Source organism: Mollisia scopiformis (genome assembly GCF_001500285.1).
Source record: "Mollisia scopiformis unplaced genomic scaffold LY89scaffold_17, whole genome shotgun sequence".
In the NCBI taxonomy this organism is placed as follows: Eukaryota; Fungi; Ascomycota; class Leotiomycetes; order Helotiales; family Mollisiaceae; genus Mollisia; species Mollisia scopiformis.
Window position 1 is genome coordinate 1,273,761 of NW_017263597.1, and position 25,002 is coordinate 1,298,762.

The window sequence follows — 25,002 nt, forward strand, 5'->3', positions numbered from 1 at the left end:
CAATCAGATCTCTGTAAGACCATGTGGCCATCTAGATTGTGTACAAGAAATCTAGCGTAGATCACCCAAACCTCCTCCAGAGGTAACACCTACTTCACGATTTTCATTACCCTTTCAGTCCAAACTTTCTTTGCAGTTCGTCGGGCGAGGACCCATTCATGTTCCGTTCAAGCGTATTCATATCCAGTCTACCGTGGGAGTTGCGTTCTGTGTGCCACCCACAGGATGAACAGAAGACAAGGGACTCCTTTGACGTACCGTGCTCCGTGTTTGATGCCGTCTCCTTGGGAGTGCTCTACACTCTTGTAGGCATCAGCATCTCGCTTCCACATGCCGTTGATTGTGTTTTTGAGGGAGCCGATGCCGAACTCTGGGTATGGTCGGCGCTGCTGTTGTAGGATTTCGTCTCGGCTCGGCTCGGGGGAGACTGTGGAGAAATTCTTGGCAGACGATAGGGAGAACATGATAAGTGACAAAGGACACTTTTTCAACAATGTGGGGAAGGATGTCCCAAATGTGTAACTTGGTCATTGTTGTAGCAGAAGTCCAAAGTGTTTGGGAGACTTCGCCATCGTGACTTCAAAGATCGGGACGTGGCCCATGATTGCTCTCCATACTCCGTACTTGCCTTTCCACTCTCATTCTGGATTCCAATTCATCGTCCAGTCTCAGATCTTCAAGATATAACTTACTTTCGGCTACTTAGATACACTTCGCTTCTGCTTCCACCCAATCTCAAAATCAGAGTACTGGGGCGCATCATTTTCATGAGCTCTCTTGACCAGAAGTTACCATCTCGCATGCCAATATCTTCATCACTTGATGAAGATCAACAGCTGGCAACGCCGTACCATACGAACGATTGGAGTAGAATGAAGGCCTCTGAGAGTCATGAGCAACGGCAGCGGGACCGAACTTTCGGCTGGATGTAGGAGAGCTAGAGCTTTAAGCAAATTGCACCGCAGCCGGTTCATTGACGAGTGTACCCGAATAGTCAATCTGACTGGGGCAGCGAGGGAATGGAAACCGCATAATTTGCTTCTTGGCAATCATGATGACTGTAAACGCTTGTTCGGCCCAAGAATGCAAAGTGTGAATACTCCTGGAGATGAGTTGTACCATCTTCCAGCACCATCCAATGCCAGACATTGAACGTACTGGGCATCATCGCCGACGCCAGGCACGCTGGAAAGCACGTCCATAGACCTGAATGTAATCAGAAGGATCAATCTTGTAAGTTGCGCACCTCTTTTCGGAGAGTGCGTCTATGTGACCGTACAAGCGAACAGTCCACCATAGATTTGTAGAAGAATATCCTCGCATTGACCATGAATAGAAATCGAACAAGAAGGATGTGTATAGAAGTATAATGTGATGGTCGTGCCATGATAGCGTTCGTAGTTGGAGGGGCATTCCTCGTCTCTCTAGAAGAAAACGATCGTCGCAAGGAAATCAGCATCACGACCACAACTATATCTTGAAAGGTGTCAGCAGATCCTGCTCAATGGAATAGATTTCTCATGATTCTTCACCAACTCATTGTGTATAACCGCCCCCATTTGGGTCTTGGTAGCTTGCTCTTGAGCTTCAAGCGTCTCCAGCTGTTGGCTTTGAAGGCCGAGCATATCCACCACTCGGGGGCAATTGTTTTCTCTCTCATGCGACCGATCATGTTGTGATTTTCATGGCAGATAAACTGACATTCGTCGAGCTCGCATTCTTGGATTCGTACCTACCTAGTCAACGAGGCTGGATCTCCGTTCGGTTGTTGCACCCTTGCGCGTCAAAGGTGTTTCCTCCTTTCTTGTCTCTCGAATTCGAGGAATTGTCGATTGAGAACTGATCAGGCCAGTACTGCAGAACGCAAACATGGTGTAGGGACAGATTTCGCATCGATACTAGCGGTCTGGGGATTGATCAAAGAGGAGAAGAGGTTGGAGATGCGGCACGGCAGATCTGCTGGTGGGGTTTTGGAGTGGAGGTGAGGCGATCTGGGGGGCTGCGCGCTTGCTGATAACCTTACAGAAGCTCTAGCGAGAGTTACTAGCGAGTTCACCTGGTGCACTTTCACCAATCTCTCCTCTCGCCTGGGTCATTCACCTTGCGGATCCCCGTAAAGTCATGATTGCTGACGCCTTCTTGATCACAACCCTCTTGTCATTTCATACTGCTTTCGAGAAGCATCTCTCGAGACACTGCTCGTTCTTCACATGCGAGTGCAGGATGAGGAATAAAAATAGCTCCAATCAAAGCTATTTGTTAGTTGTCAGCCCATGAGCCCCCCCCCCCTTGACTTCCTGCAGGATGAGCGTTAATCTGCCCAGCCTCGGTGTCGGACAATGCGTGCGAGCTACACTTAAGGTTAAAGCTTATACAGCTTAGTATTGATAAAAGGAATCCTTCTTTGCATTCGAGTTCCTATCTTCAGACCGAAATTGCTGGCACATCTACTGCGGATGTTTGTACGTACTGAGGCATTCCGGACGAACTGGGATTGCGCCTCTAAGCTGCAGTTTGAAGATGAAAGCTTGTGCGGAAATCATCCACTGAATGTCCTCACATTCTCACTCAGCTCCAAGTTCTGAGAACTGATCTAGACTGTCAACAGGGGCAACATTTGGATCCAAGGCTCAAAAAATCATACCTGGCGATGCGCAACATCCCTCATTCGTCGCCTATCAGACATTTTCCCTGCTGATGCGAGCTGGATCATCTCGTGGTTGGGGCTTTACTACCTAGGTATTTGCTCTTGAAATGCCTGCGCGTGGTATCGTCATGGGTTGAACGACACCATCGCTTTCTTATTCTTGTGAGCAGAGAAAGTTTAAAGTAACGGACCGAATTGAGCTCTACCTACGTTAAACTTCAAAATGAGTAGGTGATCCTACAATCATCCTCCAAAGTCATCGGGTCTCTATTGTAGTCGTGTCCGTTGTAGTCATCTCCGCGCTGGCTTGGTGGTCTTACGAAGTTTGGATGTCCGTGAAGGCTCGACGTTGACATTCGCATTGCCAGATGCGTGCGGCGCTGCTCTTTTTCACTGGTTATCTTTGCGATCAAGGTCGGAATCCTTGCGAGCATGACATGGTCCGACTTGATGTTGTTTCTCGTAGGATCACCAGTATGCCTAGTGATGTGGCTCAACCTCCATTGAGTACAGTCACATAGAGCTGACCCCTTGAAGGATCCATTTCTATAATTCAAGTACTTCTCATTTCTTTTTCTCTTGAGTGTTCTGGTGTCTCTAGCCATTCATTCACTCTATCTTCATCATGTATATATTTTCTCTTTTTGTCATTTTGTTACTCACGGGTCCAGCAAGGGCTTGGATTCCTGGACAAGATAAAGAGATTTACGCCGCTGATGGTTCGAATCTGTTCAATAATACGGCACTTGCAACAAATGCATCTTCCAAGAGATGGCTGCCGAGTTCGGCAAAAATCAGAGGTGTGAATCTCGGGTCAATGTTCGTCTTTGAGCCATGGCTTGCGCAAACCGCATGGACGAATATGGGATGTGGAGGTTTGAACTCTGAATTTGACTGCGTTTCTCACCTCGGACAAGCACAGGCAAATTCCGTTTTTCAGGCTCATTGGAGTTCTTGGATTACTCAGAGTGATATTACTCAAATGCAAAGTTATGGCTTAAACACTATTCGCATTCCTGTTGGATACTGGATGAAAGAAGACCTCGTCTACAGTGATAGCGAGCATTTCCCACAGGGAGGACTTTCTTACCTGGAACAAGTCTGTGGTTGGGCTAGTGATGCAGGTTTTTATATCATTATTGATCTGCACGGAGCACCAGGAGCACAGGTTGCCAACAACTCTGATACCGGACAGGTCAGTGATTCCATCTGATCTCTTTGCCTACTATCCAAAAGGTTGAGATTTCAGCCACCCATGAACATTTCATTAACAAACAATCCAGTTTGCGCCAAGCCCGGGATTCTACGTTGACTACCAATATTCTCGAGCAGAAACCTTTCTGTCTTGGCTGACCAACCTAACTCACACCACAAACGCTTTTCGAAATGTTGGGATGATTGAAATCGTGAATGAACCAGTCCAGAATGCAGACACAGTTGCCACAATGCGTTCAAGCTATTATCCTAATGCTTATGCAGTAAGTTCTCGGTGTTCCTTAGAAGAATCGCCTGACGTGACTTCAGGCTATCAGATCCGCGGAATCTGCTCTCGGTATAACGGCATCGAACGCTCTGCATGTTCAAGTCATGAATGAACTCTGGGGATCCGGAGACCCAAAACAATATCTCACCAATCAAAATTTCATGGCATATGATGACCATCGGTAAGCATAGCGGCACGACAAGATGCTTTCTGCTGACATTTCGTCAAGGTATCTCAAATGGTCTAACATCACAACTTCCATGTCCGCCTATCTATCGGATTCATGTACCAATAATAGAGCTAGGTTGGTAAAGCCCAAGAACTATCAAGGCGTACACTAACCACAGATAGTGATGGCGATACACCCACGATCGTAGGCGAGTGGAGCTTGAGTGTTCCAGATGATGTGCAATGGACCTCAGCATGGGATCCCAGCACGCAGCAATCATTCTATAGCCAGTGGTTTGCAGCACAGGTTTTGACATACGAAAAGAACACCAATGGATGGATATTTTGGACATGGAAAAGCCAGCTTGGAGATTATAGATGGAGTTACCAAGGTATGTAGTGGGCTACGGGGAGCGAAACCTCGTTCTATACTGACAGGTCTAGATGCCGTTGCGGCTGGGGTGATACCTCAAAATTTGTCAGGTGTGAACGCTTCAGCATGTTCAGGCTATTGACTTTCGTAATGATAATTGCTGCAATGTTGTGAGAAGAGAAAGCGAGAGGGGAAGTGGCTGTATATAGACCATGGAGGAAGCTTTGATTGAGCATTACATTACGTACATTCCTTACGAATTATCCAACTGTCAGTGTTGCGTTGGACCTGAGATCAGCACTTGAGCTTCCAACATAAATCACGAAGTCTCCTGGCTCGACAACATATTCCATCTTGATATTCCACAACCCTAGATCTGCCACGGCCAGTGGCATTTCCACCGTTGCTGTCTTTCCTGCAGCTATGGGAACCTTGGAGAAGCCCCTCAGGACGATATTTGGAACTGCAACACTAGCGATGAGATCTTTGACGTAAAGTTGAACGACTTCCGTTCCATCACGTGTAGAGTTGTTGGTGACTTCGACCGTAGCTGTGATTGTATCGGTGGTGGAAGCATTGGATTGTGAAAGTGTCACATTGGAATACTGGAAGGTCGAGTAGGATTTCCCGTACCCGAACTCGTAGAGCGGAAGAGGGGAATTGAGAACATACTCAGGACCGAAGACCAATGTTCCGTTTGGATAGATGTGGCCAGGATCAGATCCACGGCCTGTGTTCAGATAATCATAGTAGATTGGCGTTGTTCCGACGTCATACGGGAATCCAACTGATAGCTTGCCACTGGGATTGAGATCACCGAAAAGGATGTCAGCCAGAGCATTTCCACCTTGCTCTGAGGGGTAGAACTGTTGTACTAGCGCTGATGCATTTTGCGAAATCCAAGCTTCGGTGATAGGTTTCCCAGAAGAAAAGACAACCACGGTGGGCTTGCCAGTATTGATGATAGCAGATACCAAATGGGGCATCGCGCCAACCAGGTTGAGGGACGAAGTGTCAATATGCTCGCCAGTAGTGGCATTGTATCCTGCCCACAGTTGGTATTGGTCTCTCTAGATAAATGTTAGCCCTGAAGCTTAGCATGACTTGTATCGACATACACTCCAAGTGCCCACCACCACCACTGCTACATCTGCTGCTTCTGCTGCGGCAATAGCTTCAGGAAACCCAGATTGATCACTCGACCACCGCTCGCATCCCTGGGCGTAGGAAATCACTAAGACTATCAGTACAATACAATTTGTCAGTGACAGAAAGGTGTCTCGTACCTCCTTGGCTTGCAGCTTTGATTCCATCAAGCGGGGTGACGCCTCGCCATTGGGAGTCTTTCACGACGTAATCACCGTACTAGAGAATTTCGACGTTAGAAAAATCCTCAAACCTTCCTTCTCTAATAATTTGCAGATCGTGGGCTTCTGAAGGATCTCATATAGCTTCTAGGATTGTTTTCTCGTAGCATGAAAGAAAGGAGTACACTAACATTCATATAACCATAGGCCATCGGTCCGATAACGGCAACATTTGCAGATTTCTTTAACGGTAGGAGATCGTTGTGATTTTCAAGTAGCACGATAGACTCTCCATCAATTTCTCGAGCCAAAGCAATTGTTTCCGGAGTATGAATCTTCGAAGCCGTCTCACTGGCTGGTACTCCTAAGTAAGGATTCTCGAACAGGCCCATGGCAAATTTAGCACGCAAGATACGGGAAACTGCCGTGTCGACTATGTCCTCGGTCAGCTTGCCGGAGTTCACAAGCGCTGGAATTGTCTCGAAGTTGTACGATCCTCCACCCATCTCGACATCGTTTCCTGCTGGTAATGCCTGTACCTATCAGCAACAAGCAGGAAGGAGTATGCATTCCAACTCACATAGAGCGTCACAGCTTCTTTATCAAGTGGACTAGATTGGCACATCTTAAATCCAGTGCAAATTCGATCTGTAGCACCGGCGTCACTGGTGACCCAATATTTGTAACCCCACTCGTTTCGCAAGATGTCTGTAAGAATGTGCCAGTCTGCAATCAACGGAACTCCATCATAAGCCGAGTATGAGGACATGATCGAGTAAGCCCCGGCGTCCATAATTTGACGTTTGTAGGAAGGTAGATAGGTTGTTCGAAGCTCTCGCTCCCCACCATGAACTGGTCCAGCATTCAAGCCTTGTTCTGGTGTGGCATAGGCTGCAAAGTGTTTGACCGTAGCGCTGACATTACCTCCCTGCAGACCTGTCATACAGGTTAGCAATGTTTGACATGCTTTTAACACTAAACATACCGACGATGTATGCATAGCCAATTTCCCCCGCCAGATATCCATCTTCTCCAAACGTTTCCTCTACTCTGCCATACCTCAATTCTCTGGCTAGATCTCCCAGAGGTGCGAATATCTGGTTGACTCCGAGAGCTAAAGCTTCCTGGGCTATCGCAGCGCCCATCTTCTGAATCAAAGCGGGGTTCCAAGAGCAGGCATATGCGATGGGAGAATTGAAGATCGTGGCATTTCCGATCAGGAATCCATGGATCCCCTCGCTCTGGACCAAGGCCGGGATGCCCAATGTTGTATTTTGCATGAGATAGTCTTGTGCTGTCTTGACCCCATCGGCGATCCATTGTTGAGGGACAGGATATCCAACATAGAATTGCCCAGCTCTCGTCTCCATATTCCACACCAGACCAGATGCATTGAAAGACTTATCCGTTGTATTGATCCAATTCGAAATATCGCCCTGTATCAATTGTGCGGTTTTCTCCTCGATTGTCATTCGTGAGAGTAGATCTGCAACTCGGTCGTCGACGCTGGCATCGGGGTTCTTGTAAAGAGGGGTAGATTTCGTACTGTAGGCATGGGAGGAAAGGATGAAGGCAGCTGCCGCGACTAAAGGAGAGAGCTTCATTGCCGTTCGATTGTCTGTCTACGAGCACCTGGTATTGTGAGCTTTCAGAGAATCTGCAGGTGGACAAAATCCAATTACCTGCGAACCGCGCCATCTTATACTCCTCCCCTCGGCCCTGGATAATATGCGCTGATCACCCATGGTCTGCATGGGAATCTCGAAATCTCGTGAGGCCCTGCCATGTCGTCCTACTACTGCAGTCGTTGATCAAGGCAAAGAAGGCCCGGCTTCCGTGAAGCTATCCCAAGATGCGGAAATTCTGTGGAGTTGAGAGTTCCCCCGCCCTGGTGAAATTCCAACTCATGATGTCTAACCTGCACTGGATGATTGTTATTCCGAGGGTCGAAGAGTGTCTAAAAGAGAGGAACAAGAGATGGAAGAAGGTGAGTCGTGGAAAGAAGCGGCGCCTTTTGGCTTTCGGGGCAATATTTCAGCGACAAGCTTTTTCCATTTAGCCACTACAAGCGAACCCCTCAGAGGCTCCTCTCCTGCAGCACTAAGCAGAGACTCAGCTTTACTTAGGACTAAAAGAAGTGAAGACGGTATGCATCCCTTATTCGGACTGCAAGATAATTCTCCATTGTAAGTGTCTCGAGGCGACTTTCAATTGCTCACAAACTAGCAAAGCCTTACATTCGGACTCGAAATTACCCGTAGGGTGGTTCTCAAACATGCTTCAAGCTGCCCTTTTTCGCAGTGGCCGTCTGACGAAGACCCCAATAATTCTCGCTGGTGGTTAGAGGACAGAAAACTATACTCTCATGTGATGAGGAAGATTGTGAATGACAAAATTGTCAAGAAAGAGCCGAGAAGAAAGAACTCGAGCTCGGGGAAAGTATTTATTCCTAGATTGAGGATTGTTAGGATTACCGTTGTCAACGAAACCTCAAACTTCTCCTCATGTCGTTTATTTAGTGAGCAAGCGGAAAGCTATAACCGATATTGGTACCTATCTTCCAAATCATCCCAATTCCGATGACACTCCACTTCCTAACCACAAGTCGCGTCCTCCAAACCAATCTCTCACGCGTCCCCTGAAGACCATATCATCACTTCCTGGAAGCCTTCGTTGACTGCGGCGGATTTGCTGGCTCTTCTCCCTCAAGGACGATTTCTTTGCCGTTCGTTCCTTCAGTCACCCACCTACTAGCGACACAGGCCAAGACACCCAGACAAGCAAGGCACCAGAACCCAAGTCCTACAACACCGATATCAAGACCCTTTCCAAATATGGCAAATGCTACTACCGGGAAGACTGATCTGCTCAAATTCCCGATTACCGTTCCAGCTGTATGGATTGTGCCTCTAACGGAAGGATGCTATTCAAGAACTTAGCACAATCAACCTCTGAGGACTATGAAGAAGCTCTGGAAGCAAAGCTGGTAAGTCTTGAGCTGTTGATGCCGATTTGACTTCTGTCTTAGTACAACTCGCAACTCAGAGTCCCAGCAACCAACGTATAATAGAAATAGACTTACAGGCGTGCAATCGTTGATGAGCAACGTTGTGGCCGGAGTTACTCCTGTGCGTCCGATGATGAAAAGAAGGAGGACGAAGCCAACTGAGAGCCAAACGAGAACTGTCTTCCCGCTCACAAGATTTGCTGATCCCACCAATGCTGGGAATGGAGCAAGAGCGTACGCCATTGGGAACACATACAACGCTGATCTCCAGATATTGACAGTTCCAAATCGATCATTCAGTTTTGGATAGATAACAAGTTGTAACACGACCCCGACTGCTCCAAGTGTGCTCATGGCGAATCCCACATCACGTGGTTGCATTCCCAGACCACCACTGAAGAGGAAAGGCGGGTGCTGGTGCTCTGATGCTTCCACTGGTGTACTGAGGAAGATTGCCCAGAGATTCGTAAAGGTCGCAATATGTCCAGCAATAATGAAGTGTGCAATCATTGTGCAGACGACGTTCCATGTCCAAATTCGTTTGAATGCCAGCTTCGCTGGTTTCTTGGGCGGCGTTTGGAATTCGATGTGCTCAGGTAGCTGGGACATCTTGATAGGAGAGTCTGGTTCATCAGAGTCGATCGCTTGGTAATCGTGCATTGGCTTCTCCCGACTTGTGATTTTGTTCCAGACCCGCTGAGCTAGACTTCCCTCAGTGTGCTTGAGGCTTTCCAAAGTCTCGTGCAGGCCGAAGAGCACCCCTATCGCTGCAATAGCATACACAGCTGCGGCGAAGATATTGGGAGGTGCATAAGGATGAGCCTCGAACGTTCCTCCGCCATGTTGTGAACTCAGGAGGCCTCCAATCAGAGGGCCAAGGAGCATGCCAGCGTTTGCGAATAGCGGCAGGAGAAGGAGGGCTCGTGTGCGAAATCTGTCGTTTCAGCAAGATTCGCAGAGAATAGAGATGTACAAACCGTTTCTCGGGATTCAGCTCCGCTACCACACATCTGACGATCCCCACATTGCTACTCATAGCTCCCCCGAAGACCTGCCATATCACCGCTGCCTAGAGTCAACGCTGAAACTGGTATACATTAAGGTTTGGAAGAAGAGAATATTCGATAGCTGCTGGAAGACTATGTTTGTCGACCTTAAATCTAGCTCTGAAGTGCTTGGCGCAGAAGAGCTGTTCATTATACGGAATTGAGACATACCAGAGACGAACGTTTTCGAGAATCCATAGCCAATGCATGCAATACCTATCACACATTAGCAACATAACAAGATGATTCGGTATCCAGCACACCAGAACTCAATAGTCCAATCATCAAAACGCTCTTTCTTCCACCCCATTCAGAGTCCGCAAGTCGACCCCAGAGCATCCCTGTACATACCTGCGCAGCAGTCTTTGATCCCACAAGAATACCTGCTTGAGTAGAGATCAAAGATTCAGAGGCAGACGGGTTGAAATACCGGAGCTGATAGAACATGTACGTCTAGAAAAGTCAGCCATGGCTCGATGTCTGGTTCGGCAAGACTTTACCTGGATAGACGATGCGGCTAGAGGATCTGCCAATCGGGCAATACAAAGGATAGCAAGCTGCTTCTTATTGGGTAGAGCCCTGTATGAGACCTTATCCTTCGTTCTTGCTTGAGCTTCAACGTCGCCGTTAACAATCAAGGGCTCCTGCTGATGTGCAATAGAGTCCGATGCTGCCGCTTGGGGATCTGAAGACATTTTGAGCAATTCTGACCTGAAAAAGAGGTCACCACCAACTTGAAGCAATCGAGTGGGCATAAGAACATATTCAAATCCAGGGCATATACCCCCTCTTGGCCCGATAAGAGTACCATGATGACGAATACTCCAGTACCAACAATTGCTACCCCGCACCTCCTGCAGAGAAAAGACCAATTCAGTGTCAACAAGATGAAGTTGATGGGGTTTTGCTATCTCTGATATGTATCGGAATGTCTCTGCCCACGTGTGATTGATTAGATCTTGTCGATCTTCAAAGGTAGTGCCAGACATTGGACCAGAGAATGAACTATGTTGATAGCATGGAAGTTTGCTTGATGTGAACGAATGGGAGTTTCTCGCTTGTAGACCCAGTCATCGTGACCAGACATTCATTCTCATGATGTTTCAAGTTTTTGCTGCATAAGCGGACTTCACGGAAATGCAGCAACTTCGGCATTTGAACGTCAACGGCGAGTGCGGCGACGATACCGAGACTGGGACTGCGACGAGATGCACTTGCATGGAGAACATAGCTGAACGAGGGTTCTCGAGAGCAAACACCCACAGCGTTCAGGGATCTCGATCACCGACCTCGAGATGCTTACGTATCAACCACCTCGGAAAACTTTTTGCCTGCCTTGAGATTGGTTGGAGAAGTCAAAAGTGAACAGGAGATGCAGGTACAGGTGCAAACTCCGAGTTGCCGTCAAAGATGCCGGCCAGATTAATAAGATTTGGGCACATCAAACGGCATAGTAATTGTATGTCGGAGGAAGCCTCTGACGTCGGAGCAGCACCCCACACCAGCAACTGGAACGGAGCTTAATAAGCCATCTGCAGGGCTTGGCACTCTCACGTGAAGTAGATTTGGTGAAAAGTTCCAGTATATCTTGGATGGTTTTCCTTTCAGAACCATTGGATCACTTCACTTGAATTCACCTATTTTAAATAAGATCGACAACATGGCGCTCCTCCAAGGTTATCCAAAAGCACGAGATCGCTCCGGTCGAACCAAAGGTCACGATTCCGCGACCCGGATTTCCCGAAAAGCTTATTTTAAAGCGGCGGGCCTCAACTTCTTGATGCTACAAGTCCTCTTCCTAGGACTCTTCTGTTACATCTTCGGTGCAATATTTCAGCAAGGTCCACATACACACAATCTCAACATTGTCTTTGTTGATTACGACAATGGAGTCATAGGTAGATCGATTCGGAATGCATATGCAGAGTTACAGGCCGATACCTTTCCATCTCTTCAAGAACGACCAGCCGCGCAATATCCATCACCCGATCAATTGACGAAAGCTGTGTGCAAGACGGACTTCTGGGCTGCCCTTTATGTCGCCCCAGGTGCTAGCCAAAGATTGGAGAATGCTCTTGATGGGAGCTCGTCGGCCGCAACTTACAACCGCTCAGATGCGTTGACATACATTTGGAATGAAGCGCGGTATCCAACAGTCGCCGATAGCTCACTCTCAGCCAACATCGAAACCCTCTCTTCAGCTGCTCGTGTTGCCTACTCAGCGATCAATGGGACTGGAGCTCTCCAAATGCTGAACACCAGCGATCCCACTTCCATCACTGTCTTTGCAAACCCGTGGCAATTGTCTAGCGTCAATCTCCAGCCCACGACACAAGGCTCAAGATTGATTTACAACACACTGGTCATCATCCTCATCTTGATCCAAGAGTTCTTCTACCTCGGAGTGATCAACGGCCTGTACGCCCAATTCAAATTCTATGTTCGTTTCCTTCCTCATCGCATCATCCTGTACCGTGGCCTAGTTTCACTGGCATACACTTTCTGTGGATCACTATGTGTGACTGGTGCAATTTGGGCTTTTCGAGCTGGATGGAATGTGAATGGGAATCAATTCGCCTTGAGTTGGGCGATTCTCTGGCTTTTCGCTCATGTAAGTTTCCATTCCCGACTGAGGATATTGTACTAATCTGCGTTTCAAGGTGAATTTTCTCTGGCTCGACGTCTTCTCTGTTTGGTTGCCCGTTCAATTTCTTCCAATGGCGCTGATAACCTGGGTTGTCTTCAACGTTGCATCGATCCTTCTCCCATTTGAGCTATCGCCAGGTTTCTACAGATGGGCCTTTGCGATGCCTGCGCATGAAGTCTACTTGACTCTCATTGATATCTGGTCAGGAGGATGCAATCCCCATTTGTCATACGCGCTTCCAATCATGTTCAGTTTAGAAGTTCTAGGATGGTTCTTGAGTGCAGTTGGAGTTTACCGTCGCTGTCATTATGCTGTCATTGCTGAGACTGCAGCACAGAATGCTTTCCAGGAACGATTGAATGCTGCAATGGAATTTGAGAGGAAGCATGATCAGGAGATTCGAGAAGCGATGGAGGGAAGTCAAGAGGTGATATCTGAAGCGAAGGAGAGAGAAAAAATGGGCGAGGAGATAGAGAAACAGGAGACTAAGATGGCGAGGGACAATCGGCGAGCAAGTGTAGCATGCAATTTCGGCCCGTCTTTCGAGTTGGTGGGATCAAAGTCGAATGCGTGATCGAGGATTTAAGGGCTGTCACACTGCATTTTCAAGTATTAATAGAGTTACACATTATCTGAATAAAATTTATATGCTACCTAGATGGCACAATTTTTCTGGGAGACGACTACGAAACCGACGTCGATTTACGGTAGCCAGCGTGCCGAAAGCGCAGAGTCGAACGGTGCTCATTTCAGTAGCCCAGAGACTACCTTCCACTCGAGAACTTTAGTATCTCCTGGTTCCGAAAGAAACCACAATTTTGAGCGTAAAAAACTGACACCTGCTTCAAAACCTCTGAGCGCTCAAAATCCACCAGTAACACATTCCTGTTGCACCACAAGTAACGTCATCCTAATTCAATATTAACTTAAGTCTCATTATCTCAGTATCATGTTGAAACTTATCCAGCTTCGAGCCTTCGACCAGATCTCCACTCCTGTTTATACAAACGAATAACTCTTCGAAATAAAGCCCTGCTTAATCCATAACTATATTGCCGCCGCTATTACGGCGTAATGGCGTTTTTTTTGGCGGGCGGCGGCCCGTGCGCGGCCATCGCCATTACGTCGTAATAGCAAAATCCATTAATCGTAAGGAGGCCACCCGCATTCTACGCGCAAAAAGCGCCCCGGGTTAATCGCCCTAGCAGTATTGCGCGCTCTATTACGGCGTAATAAAGCGTTTTTTGGGTGGGCGGCGGCCCGTGCGCGACTTTTTTTATCACGTTATAATAAAGCTTTTTTAGCACTGTATAAAAAATTATTTAAAATTAACGTATTTATTTTAAATTATTTTACGATACTTATGACAGCACGGTTGGACTCAAGTACGTAGACGAGGAATCGATTAGGCTATCTCTTAGAATCTAAAGGTAAAGGAGAAAGAGGGGAGAGGGGAACGCGAGATACATATAGAGGTCACAGGTCACGTGCATATTCTAGCCACGTGACTCCAGAACTGTGATATTACCCCCCCCTTCCGAAGAACGACGTCCTCGTCGTTTGATCCATCTCCTTATCGTTATCTAGATGATTGTAGTCATCTAATCCATCGTCGTATTGTTTTTTCCAAGCTGGAAGAGCCTTTGGGGGGCCAGGCTTGCTTGGGTTAGTCATGTGATACGCTATAAGCTTGTCAGGAGCGTATTTAAGGTCGGACGCCGGGTACCAGTCTAGGTCTTCGTCCATATTAAGCCATTTCACTCGGTACTACAGCTTCTTTTGTAGTATCTGAGAAGCTAGCACCTCGTCTACTTCCCACTCGATATCGCCAGTTATATTGACCTCTGGCGGAGGATCTTCCTCTTGACCGGGCAGCGGGTCAGCGGGGTCTTTTCTTAGCTTGTCTGCGGAGAACACAGGGTGAACCTTTATGGAAGCGGGTAAGTCAAGCTTGTACGAGTGGCCTTTCTTCTCTAAGATCTCGAAAGGGCCGGCTCGGGAATTGTCGAGCTTGTGGCTAGGCCGCTAAGTGTTGTACTGAGTGATAGTAACGTAGGCTTTGTCACCTACTTTCCAGTCAACTTCTCTTCGGCCGGCGTCTTGTGAACGCTTCATGCGGGTTTGAGCCTGCTCCAAGTTCTGCCTTACAATCCCAATTGCTTTATCCATTCGGCGTGCTAGCCGTTCTGCCTTCTCCCGGCTTAGCCGTGTACTAGCTGTCTTATCTCTATCCAGATGGTGGTTCCAGTCGAAGTGTAATACTAGTGCTGTACCATATAACACTTCGTGTGGAGACATGCCTATGCTAGCTTGAGGGAGGCACAGCTGGGCATAATCCATTATTGGTAGCATGTCTGACCAATTGTCTTGGTAGTACGACACAAATGGTGTTAATCTAGCCTAAAGAACTTGGTTATAATTCTCTGTTTGGCCGTCTGTTTGTGGGTGGTAACCAGTTGAAAGTGTGATCTTAGTGCCTATGATGCGGCAAAGCTCTTGCCAGAACTTAGAGATAAATTGAGGACCACGATCGCTAACGATCTCCAGAGGGCGTCCGTAGTATCGGAAGATATTCGTGAGAAATAAGCGGGCTAGTTGCTCTGCATTAATTGTCTTGTGGCAGGGTATGGAGACAGCTTGCTTGCTGAGACGGTCGATGATTACGCAGACACTGTCATAGCCGTGCTTGTCAGGAGGGAAAGAGCAGAAGTCCATCGAGAGTTGTTGCTAGGGGCGTTCCGGAATCGGCAGAGGTTGCAGTAAGCCAGGAGTCTTGTTCCGAGGGGAGGAGGCTCTAGCATAAGCATGGCAGTTCCGTACGTATTGAGCCACATTACGGAGCATGTGAGGCTAGTAATACCTTTGACGGAGGATCTAGTACGTCTTGTCTCTTCTAGGGTGGGCTGTAAGCATCTAGTTGTGAGCTTCTCGAATCAGGTGCACTCGTAGATAGTCTTGATCAGGTACAACTAGCCTATCTTGGTACAAGAGCAATCCATGCTTTAGCAAAAAGTCCTTATCATCCGGACGTTTAGCTTGTAGCCTGAGGGCAGCTAGCGTTCCTGCTTCCCGGTTGGCTTGCAAGATGCGGTCGATCAAGTCGAAAGAGTGCTCTACAGTAGCTCTATCCACAGGGGCTAAGGCCAAGGAGGATATCCGTAACTCGCTATAGATCTGAGGATCTAGCTTGTTAGCTGTAAGGAGTGTTTGGGTACGAGAGGCTTCCTTAATAGCGTCTTGCGAGCTTGTCTCATCACTTCGGCGGGTTAAAGCGTTAGCTTTAAGGTTGTCTTTACCAGAGCGGTACAAGATAATGAAATGGAAGTCTGCTAGCAGCTCTGCCCAACGGGCCTGCCTGGCTGTCAGCTTCTTGGATGACATAAAGTACTCCAAGGCTTTGTGATCGGTATAAACCTTGACAGGTGCAGAGGTAGAGGCTAGTTCAGCTCTCCATTCCTTCATAGTCTTCACAATAGCCAGCATCTCCTTGTCATGGATCTCGTAATTCAACTCAGCAGGGGCCATAGTCTTAGAGAAATAGGCCACAGGTAGCCACTGCTCTCCATGCTTCTGGTTGAGGATTCCTGCAACTACACCATCGGAGGCGTCCGTTTCTATCATACACTCGAGCGCGGGGTCGTAGTGTTGTAGAATTGGTGCTGTAATAAGCTGTAGCTTAAGCTTCTCAAAAGCAGTCTCGCAATCGCTATTAAAGTGGAAGGGGACGTTCGCGTTCGTAAGCTGAGTCAAGGGAGCTGCAATCCTTCCATATTCCCTAATAAATCGGCGGTAGAAGTTGCAGAAGCCTAAGAATGACTGTACGCCTTTAACCGTACTAGGGCGCTTCCATTCCTCTATCACTCTCGTCTTCTCTGGGTCTACAGATATGCCTTCTGTACTAATAATGAAACCCAAATACTTCGTACGAGTCACGTTGAATTCGCACTTCTTGAGGTCAGCTTGCAAGCCGGCGTCTTGAAGTCGTTGCAGCACTTTTCTCACGTGCTCTTCGTGCTCGAGGGGATTATCGGAGTAAATAAGGATATCATCGAGGTAAGCAGTACAAAAATCGTCTAAGTAATCAAACAATATATCGTTCATATATCGTTGATACGTAGCAGGCCCATTAGTAAGTCCGAAAGGCAGGACTTTGCACTTGTACGCTACCCCTAGCATTCGGCGGATGTGCGGCGTAAATCCAAATCTCCTAGGCGAAATGACCCTGGATCAGGGGGGCAAGCACGGACCAGTCCACCATAAATCCTGCACCATAAATCCAGAATGCCCCGGGCGCTGGGGGAGTCCCCTTTACGGCTGCCAGCGAGCAGCGGGGAGACCTGATCATCGGGGGCCATGGGTGACCCTTTTGTTTACTTGGCGGAGTGGCAGGTGCTGCTCTGTACGTCCTGTGGCTACTGCCTCCGGCCGGGACGTGACGTCTGGGTTCGACACCTGAGGCAGGCACCTCATCTCCTGCGAGGAGCGTCCTTAAAGGCTCTCGTTGAGCTATTTGCCAGCTATGTCCTGCGAGCCGCAGAGGCCGAGCCAGGGCAGCTGCCGACAGAGGTCATCTCGGGACTACGGCTCCTTAACGGCTTCCAGTGCCTTACCTGCTCGGCTTACCTCACCAGGGACTACAAGGCCATGCAGCGTCACGTGTCGAAGGCCCACCAGCAGAAGCCAGCGTTGCACGAGAAGAGCCCTTTATGGCGGGAGTACAAGCTCCAGACCTTCTTTGCCGAGAATCGCTGGGTTCGGTATTTTGTTGTTAGTGGGGCTACAGGAGCTATAGACGCTAGCACAAAGAGCTTGGACTCGGGGGAGGCAGACTTCTTCAGGCAGCTAGATGAAGACGCAGTTACTGCAGAGGAGGATGCTAAAGCAGAAGCTAACATTGTTCACGGCTTTGATAGTCACAGATCTGCAGTAGTGCCGTGGCTAAGACGGACCGGCATCGAGGAGCACACATGGGGCTTAAAGAAGGACGAGATGCACGCCTCCTTTCTGGCGCCGAGGAATGCCGACGACGAGCCCGAGCTGTTCTTGATGCTAGAGGTCATGGACGAGATCTTTACAGAGGCACACAGCTAGTGCTTCGACGGTCCCGACTGCATGCTAACCTAGCCACGGCAGCTAGCGCTAAGCCGCTTCCACACTGCTGCTGCCCCAGGGCAGAAACTACGCGCGTTCGACCCCAAGAAGGAGCCTAATACGCGCAAGACCAACTTCGGCTACTAGAAGCAGTTTTTGACTTACTGCTACCGGGTGGCGTATTGCGGCGGCCACTTCACCACGGCAGACGACGACCAGCGGACCCCTGAGAGCTGCATCCAGCTCACGGATGCCCAGGAGAAGGCGTGGGAAGCGGCCTTCCAAAGTGCTGTCGAGTAGGACCGGCCTGCGCTAAGAGATGCTATGTCCGTCCTCTCAATAGCGCTGATCTGCCACGAATTTGGAGGCAATCGGTACAGCTCCCCACTACTTAGCTTCTGTGCCATGCTCAGCGTCAAGCCGTATACCTACCCCCTATGCGGGGCGGGTCTTTGATTCAGAGTTCAGGTGGCGGGGTGGATGGTTGGCCCGTGTGTTGCTGATTAAGCAGCTTTTGATTCAGAGTTCTTCGGGTGAGGGTTTACTTACCCTAGCCCTCCCTAAGTTCTTCACACCTCCCCCGAACCTTTAAATATGAGCGTCTTTTCTTACAACTCAGTTCACCAAGTGGTTGTATGTCGTATTTGTCACTCTTGTATTGTTCCAGGCAGTCGAAGTCAAGAATATCACTTACGAGCAGAACCACACCGACTGTTAGGCGCGGAGCTAAAGACGACGCTTGAATTGTTTAGTACTTACAGCCTTAGAACCCTCGAGGAGCTGAAATAGTGTAAGCCTCAAGCCGAGGATAAATGCCAAGTGATCGATCATCTCGCAGTATACGATGGGTTTTATTGCCTGCAGCCAGAATGTCGGTACGGGACCCGCTATGCCCGTAAAATCAGAAAACATACGTCTTTTGTACATCAAATCAGGGCTACTGTTTATAATTCGTTTGTACAATGGAGGATAGTTAAGCTTTAGACATACTTTACCGCATTTGGGCGGATCGATTACTTTGTAGTCGTAGAGAATCCTCAAGCTAGCGTTATACGCTAGGGCTCCTCCCTTCCGCTAACACAACCCGAACAAGAGCTGTTTAAGAAGCTGGAAAGGAACTATAAAGATGTAGCACGTAATTTGGAGGAGCAAGCTAGCACTGTCCATAACTTCGGGGATTCTCGATCAGAGAGGGTTCCGTAGCTCGAGCGGACGGACTTCCTATCTCACCTAGCTAGGCTAAAGGACGACGAGATCAAGAGCTCGTACGCCCTGCCGCCAAAGAAGGTGCTAGATGCCGGTGCCGAGGATGCTGAGGATCCTAATCTCGTCCGAATTCTAGTTGCAGCTGAGGCTGTTTTAAGAGACGCGTACCAGCTCTACAGCGACACCTCGCCAGACCGGAAAATAACACAGCAGCGGGCCAATATCCTGAACGAATTCTACGCCGGGGCATCAGGAAGGGCAGACGGGTTCCGGTACTACAAGAACGCGTCGACGCTAACTAAGTACTTCACCACTACGAAGCAGCTGCTGGCGTACTACTACCGGGTCGTGTACTGTGAGGAGGGCCACTTTACGCGGACTCAGCCAGACCAGAAGCTGCCCCAAGACGCCATCCAGCCTACTGCTCAGCAGGTCCAGGCCATGGACGAGATCATAGAAGCCCTAGCTCTTGAGGATGAGGAAGAGGCTACGCTGGCGCTCAAGCATGCCATTCGACGGCTCTACCTCGCCCTGATCTGTCAGACGGTTGGGAGCGTGCCCTTCAAGTCCCCAGTGCTCAGCTTCTGTGCCATGCTTAGTCGCAAAGTGCGGGGTAGTGGGGTAGGCCAGGGCTAGTGGATGGAGCCGGGCAACTACAATAGCCACTTGTCTGCCTTGACCTGGACGGCTCAGATGGTGCTCTTCGACTATACCTGCTTTCAAGAGCAAGAAGATGAGGACTAGATTCCTATTTTCTTAGCCAAGATCTGCAAGAAGTTCTTCTAGTAGCTAGCCGAGACGCCCTTTGGCCACATCTTGCAGTGGCGGCTCTACCTCTTCAAGGTGGGCAAAGCTGCTATTGCTAAGCACTAGGCCCGGTGGTCCTTAGACGGTCAGATAGTCGGATATCGAGGAGTAGAGCTACAGATGGCCTAGATCTCGCAGCTGGTTCTGTCTGAGTACCAGCAAGCCTACTCTCTGCTCCACGATGAGCTAATGTTTGGTGCCCGAGACTTGACGCCTATGGAATCGTGGAGGCTGAAGGACGACTTAGACCTGGACGATTTTGGCGGCTCTTGGCTCTCGCATGCCCATAATGCCGAGTTCTTAGAGGGTGCTGAGCAAGCTCTGCTCCAGCGGATCTAAGGCAGCACTGAGCTTCGGACTATGTTCTTAGCTAATGGGGACGGTAGATGCAAAGCTCTCAACCCTACAGCTATAGCCATCTACGAGGCACACGCTTAGGACTTCCTTAAGCGGCTATTAGTCCTCTGCTACATTGCACCTAGCCCCCCGCTGCGGGCCCTAGAGCTGCTGTTAGTCACATGGCGCAATACAACTCGCTAGCGCCACTTGTTCATTTGGGAGAAGCTAGTTATGATCTATACGCAATACTATAAGAGCTAGCAATAGTTAGGCGCTTATAAGGATAATATTCGCTTCTTACCTAAGGCTATTAGCGATCTGCTCCTTATATACATCGCCTACGTTTTGCCTCTACGACAGCTCTTCCTCCGCCAACAGAAGCCCGGTGCCCTACTCTCTCCCTACCTCTGAGCCAAGCTTGATGGGAGCGTTTGGACGGACGAGGCTTTGTTAGCTTGCTTATGTAAGGCTTACACTTGTGCCTAGGTGCTAGTACTCTATAGCTCCAACTAGCGGCAGATGGCAGCATCGATCACGAAGGAGAAGTTCTTAGCTAAAGAGCGGGCCGATTTCGAGCTTGAAGATGGTATGGGAGAGGAGATCGAGGACGAGCTGGATCTTGTGGCCTTGGCTAAGCTCAGCAACTACAGCTACTATACGTTTAATTATGCCTATGCTAGCACGACCACACTGACTATAAGTGCCCTGCTACACCGCAGTTACCGAGCGTCTGAGAGCTGGCGGACGTTCTTCCGGTTTGATCATCTCCTCTAGGGAAAGCGGCCTCGAGGGGCTTCGGAGACGCTCTTACTACGAATGCTGGATGCTTCCAAGCGTGGTTAGCATCGCTAGAAGGGTGCTTACTCTGAGACTAACCTGCTGGCCGTAGTACGGAAGCTGTATAATAAGCCCGACCTGCAATTCCGGGTCCTCGGCCAGCGGAATGGCGTGCTTGCCATCATAGGGCCTTAGCTAGCCGAGCAAGTGGTTCTAGTAATAGGAACCGGCTCTGGTAAGACGCTGCCTATTATGACTAGTGCTATCGCTGCAGATGCGGGGACCACGGTCCTAGTTCTGCCTATGGTGGCTCTGCGGGGTGATATGCTCAGGCGGTTTCATGAAGTGGGCATCCGGCCCTTGGTCTGGTCTATTGAGTGCAAGCAATCAGCTTCCCTAGTCATCGTGTCAGCCGAAGCTGTGTGTACTCAAGGCTTCTTGGAGTACTACCACCTACCTCTAGAAATGGGCGGATTTGCGGCGTAAATCCAGAATCCGTAGGCGAAATGACCCTGGATCAGGGGGAGGGCACAGACCAGTTCACCATAAATCCTGCACCATAAATCCAGAATGGTCCTGGCGCTGGGGGAGTCCCCTCTACGGCTACCAGCGAGCAGAGGGGGGAGATCTGACCATCGGGGGCCATGGGTGACCCTTTTATTTACTTGTCGGAGTGGTAGGTGCTGCTCTGTACGTCTTGCGGCTACTGCCTCCGGCCTGGACGTGACGTCTGGGTTCGACACCTGAGGCAGCACCCGCACTGCTTGAAAGGGGCGTCATTGAAGGCTCTCGTGGAGCTGTTTAGCAGCTACGACCTACGAGCGGCAGAGGCAGAGCCAGCGCGGCTGCCAGCGAAGGCCATCCCGGGGCTAAGGCTCCTCGACGGCTTCCAGTGCCTGACCTGCTCAGCCCACCTCACAAGGGATTGCAAGTCGATGCAACGGCACGTGTCGAAAGCCCACCAGCAAAAGCTAGCGTTGCATGAGAAGAGCCCTCTGTGGCGGGGGTGCAAGCTTCAGACTTTCTTTGCCGAGAACCGCTGGGTTCGGTATTTTGTGGTAGAGGAGGGAGAAGTAGCTGCTAGAGGGAGCTCCGAATGCTCTTTTATAGCTAGCTTGGATTCGAGGGAGGCAGACTTCTTTACGCAGCTTGACGAGGACGCAGCTATTGCAGGTGAGGATGCCAAAGCAGAAGCCAACACCGTTCATGGCTTCGGTAGCCATAAATCTGCTGTGGTGCCGTGGCTTCGACGGACGGGCATCGAGGAGCACACGCGGGGCTTGAAGAAGGACGAGATGCACACCTCTTTTGCGGTGCCAAAGAATGCCGAGAGCGAGCCCGAGCTGTTCTTAATGCTAGAGGTCATGGACGAGATCTTTACAGAGGCGCACAGCTGGTGCTTCGACGGCCCAGACTGCATGCTAACTTGGCCACGGCAGCTAGCGTTGAGCCGCTTCCATACTGCCGCTGGCCCAGGGCAGAAGACGCGCGCGTTCGACCCGAAGAAGGAGCTCAATACGCTCAAGACCAACTTCGGCTACTAGAAGCAGTTCTTGACTTACTGCTACCGGGTGGCCTACCGCGGCAGCCACTTTACCACGGCCGACGACGACCAGCGGACCCCGGAGAGCTGCATCCAGCTCACGGATAGCCAGGAAAATGCGTGGGAAGCGGCCTCCCAAAGCGCTGTAAAGCAAGACCGGCCTGCGCTAAGAAACGCCATATCGGACCTCTCAATGGCGCTAGTCTGCCACGAATTTGGAGGCAATCGGTACAACTCCCCATTGCTTAGCTTCTGCGCTATGCTCAGCGTTAAGCCACACACTAAGACTTGGAAGGAGCTGGGCAACTATAATAGCTACTTGTCTGGCGTGATCTGGGTTGCGCAGCTTATTATCTTCCACACTAGCGCCTATCTGGAGAAGGCGGAGCTAGGTGATACACTCGAGCGCATTAAGCAGTATTGCGGGAAGTTCTTAAAGCAAGACACCAAGACTCCCATAGGCGAGATCCTCGGCTGGCGCTTGCTGCTGTTTACTGTCTCGAAGGAGGTCGTTGGGCCGCACCAAGCACAGTGGGATGTGGACGAGAAGGTCCTGACCTACCGAGACGTTGATTTGCATATAGATCACGTGCCGCGGCTCTTACTCTCCGACTTCTAGCAGGCCTAGCACCTACTCTACGACGAGCTAATGTTCGGGGCCCAGAACCTCCCGCGGATGCGTGCTTGGGCTTTAAAGGACAACTTAGACGCCGATGCCTTTGGCTGGTTCTTTAGCCAGTACCGGGAGAACGTTGAGCTAGTAAAGCCGCTAGTGAGGTCTTTGCTAACCGTTATCCAAGACTCGAAGCCGTTGCGGGACTCGTTCCTGGATGCCACCGCAGATAGCGCCAAGGTCTGGCGGGGGAAGGCGATTGAACGGTATGAGGCCGTGGCTAACAAGTTCCTAAAAAGGCTCTTAGTCTTGATCCATATGGGTTCTGGCTAGCCTCTATGCGAGAGTGAACTATTCTCCGTCACTTGGCGTAACACCTAGCGGCGGCGAAACGTCTACCTTAAGCACGGGCTAGTTATGCTGCACACTACATACCACAAAGGTTAGCAGCAGACGGGCAAGTTTAAGGATAATATCCGGTTCTTGCCTACACCCGTTGGAGACCTCTTGCTCGACTACTTGGTAGTTGTTATCCCGCTCCGCCAAGTCTTCCTCCGCTAGTCTGCCCCGCATGCTATTATCTCTCCGTACTTGTGGTGGCAAGACGGGAAGGTCTGGGCTAACAACCGGCTCACGCGGTGCATGGAGCAGGCGTGTAGTCGGGCCAGCATCCCTAAGCTACACATAGCCAACTAGCGGCAGATGATAGTCAATATCGTTAAAACTAAGTTTGCAGCTAACGTTAGGTGCTTTGAGGTTGACGATGGGGCTAACGACAAGGATGCCGAAGAGATTGAGGCTAACATTCGGGTTATAACCAAGTAGTGGAACCATAGTACGCGGACTATTAACCGGGCATATGCAAACCAATATAATGCTAACTTTGGGAATGTATAGGATAGCCTTATCCGCCGGAATCTGTGTGCTTCAACTCTGTGGAAGGACTTGTGGGGGCTTAACTAGCTGCTTGGACCTGCTGGGAAGAGGAAGCGGGATGGTAAAGACATTAGCGGTCCGCAAATGCTTAAGAAGATCGCTATAGGGATCTACCGGCCACAGAAGAAGTGGTTAGCTGCGGCTCTACTAAAGAGTGTAAGAAAGCTATACCTAGATAACACGCTGAAGTGGAAGTTAGTAGCCTAGGAGCGGGCTATGACTACTATTATATCATAGACTAAGCAGGTAGTAGTCATCATGGCTACTAGCGAAGGGAAGAGCCTGCTGTTTATACTACCCTGTATCCTCCCTAATGCTGGGGTGACGATCTTAGTCTTGCTACTCGTGTCTCTGCGAGGGGACCTCCTCCACCGAGTCCGAGAGTTAGGGATCGATCACTTGGTGTGGTCGCCTAGCGAGCAGCGAGATGTGCCCTTGGTGTTTATTATAGTTGAAGTAGTATGTACGGAATAGTTTCGGACCTACGCCCACAAGCTCGCAGCTACGCAAGACCTCGGCCGCATTGTGTTTGACGAGGCTCACTTAACTATCACAGCGTCCGACTATCGCTAGGCTATAGTTGACCTCGCCCTAATCCGCAACGTTCGTACGCAGTTTGTTTACTTGACAGCTACTCTACCTCCGACAATACAAGCTACGTTTGAAGAGTAGAACAACTTAGTGAGCCCTAAAGTAATCCGAGCATCGACAAACTGGCGAAATCTGTTCTATATGGTACAGCGGGCCACTGGGCGAGGGAGTCTGCTCGAAGAGGGCGCGCGGAGGGCAAGGGACGCGTGGGAGAATAGCTAGCTCTTGGATCGGGCTCGAAATAAGATCATCTTATACATTCGGATAAAAGACGATACTACTACGCTAGCCGAGCTACTCTGCTACTCCTAATACACAGCTGATACAGGCATAGCTAAGCAAAAGGAGGAGCTGCTAAGAATGTGGCTTGCCTCCTCGGACTAGCCGTACATCGTGGCCACGTCTGCACTAAGCGCTAGCT

The 25,002-nt window shown here is 49.6% G+C and overlaps 8 protein-coding genes across 8 annotated transcripts; 5 read left to right on the forward strand and 3 right to left on the reverse strand.

Moving 5' to 3' along the window:
* Positions 1 to 3,272: 3,272 nt before the first annotated feature.
* On the forward strand, positions 3,273 to 4,928 carry LY89DRAFT_784517 (putative endo-beta-1,6-glucanase; the record flags this gene model as incomplete). Its single annotated transcript, XM_018222795.1, has 6 exons — positions 3,273 to 3,842; positions 3,931 to 4,125; positions 4,172 to 4,311; positions 4,360 to 4,434; positions 4,482 to 4,690; positions 4,743 to 4,928. The coding sequence occupies 6 exons, from the start codon at positions 3,273 to 3,275 to the stop codon at positions 4,811 to 4,813; spliced, it is 1,260 nt and encodes a 419-aa protein (XP_018068959.1). The 3' UTR covers positions 4,814 to 4,928.
* Positions 4,870 to 7,965, reverse strand: LY89DRAFT_687038 (glycoside hydrolase). The gene is made up of 7 exons (XM_018215411.1): positions 7,661 to 7,965; positions 6,964 to 7,610; positions 6,559 to 6,914; positions 6,170 to 6,511; positions 5,958 to 6,036; positions 5,790 to 5,905; positions 4,870 to 5,741 (listed from the first exon to the last, which is right to left on the reverse strand). Exons 2-7 carry the CDS (start codon positions 7,580 to 7,582, stop codon positions 4,932 to 4,934), a joined length of 2,322 nt encoding a protein of 773 aa, XP_018068960.1. The 5' UTR covers positions 7,583 to 7,610; positions 7,661 to 7,965; the 3' UTR covers positions 4,870 to 4,931.
* Positions 7,966 to 8,631: 666 nt separating this feature from the next.
* On the reverse strand, positions 8,632 to 10,726 carry LY89DRAFT_589673 (MFS general substrate transporter; the record flags this gene model as incomplete). Its single annotated transcript, XM_018209546.1, has 6 exons — positions 8,632 to 8,901; positions 9,061 to 9,919; positions 9,963 to 10,050; positions 10,203 to 10,247; positions 10,295 to 10,484; positions 10,532 to 10,726. 6 exons carry the CDS (start codon positions 10,724 to 10,726, stop codon positions 8,632 to 8,634), a joined length of 1,647 nt encoding a protein of 548 aa, XP_018068961.1.
* Positions 10,727 to 11,652: 926 nt separating this feature from the next.
* On the forward strand, positions 11,653 to 13,336 carry LY89DRAFT_621185 (uncharacterized protein). The gene is made up of 2 exons (XM_018210939.1): positions 11,653 to 12,642; positions 12,692 to 13,336. Exons 1-2 carry the CDS (start codon positions 11,692 to 11,694, stop codon positions 13,250 to 13,252), a joined length of 1,512 nt encoding a protein of 503 aa, XP_018068962.1. The 5' UTR covers positions 11,653 to 11,691; the 3' UTR covers positions 13,253 to 13,336.
* A 3,680-nt stretch (positions 13,337 to 17,016) lies between these two features.
* On the forward strand, positions 17,017 to 17,769 carry LY89DRAFT_752742 (uncharacterized protein; the record flags this gene model as incomplete). The annotated part of the gene is made up of 1 exon (XM_018221255.1): positions 17,017 to 17,769. The coding sequence occupies exon 1, from the start codon at positions 17,032 to 17,034 to the stop codon at positions 17,767 to 17,769; it is 738 nt and encodes a 245-aa protein (XP_018068963.1). The 5' UTR covers positions 17,017 to 17,031.
* A 3,582-nt stretch (positions 17,770 to 21,351) lies between these two features.
* On the forward strand, positions 21,352 to 23,066 carry LY89DRAFT_720881 (uncharacterized protein). Its single transcript, XM_018218597.1, has 3 exons — positions 21,352 to 21,574; positions 21,727 to 22,294; positions 22,487 to 23,066. Exons 1-3 carry the CDS (start codon positions 21,469 to 21,471, stop codon positions 23,058 to 23,060), a joined length of 1,248 nt encoding a protein of 415 aa, XP_018068964.1. The 5' UTR covers positions 21,352 to 21,468; the 3' UTR covers positions 23,061 to 23,066.
* Positions 23,067 to 23,301: 235 nt separating this feature from the next.
* Positions 23,302 to 24,101, reverse strand: LY89DRAFT_687047 (uncharacterized protein). The gene has a single exon (XM_018215412.1). The coding sequence runs from the start codon at positions 23,886 to 23,888 to the stop codon at positions 23,733 to 23,735; it is 156 nt and encodes a 51-aa protein (XP_018068965.1). The 5' UTR covers positions 23,889 to 24,101; the 3' UTR covers positions 23,302 to 23,732.
* Positions 24,102 to 24,117: 16 nt separating this feature from the next.
* On the forward strand, positions 24,118 to 24,563 carry LY89DRAFT_752763 (uncharacterized protein; the record flags this gene model as incomplete). The annotated part of the gene is given in 2 exon segments (XM_018221256.1): positions 24,118 to 24,446; positions 24,465 to 24,563. The coding sequence occupies 2 exon segments, from the start codon at positions 24,249 to 24,251 to the stop codon at positions 24,561 to 24,563; spliced, it is 297 nt and encodes a 98-aa protein (XP_018068966.1). The 5' UTR covers positions 24,118 to 24,248.
* Between the last annotated feature and the right edge of the window lie 439 nt (positions 24,564 to 25,002).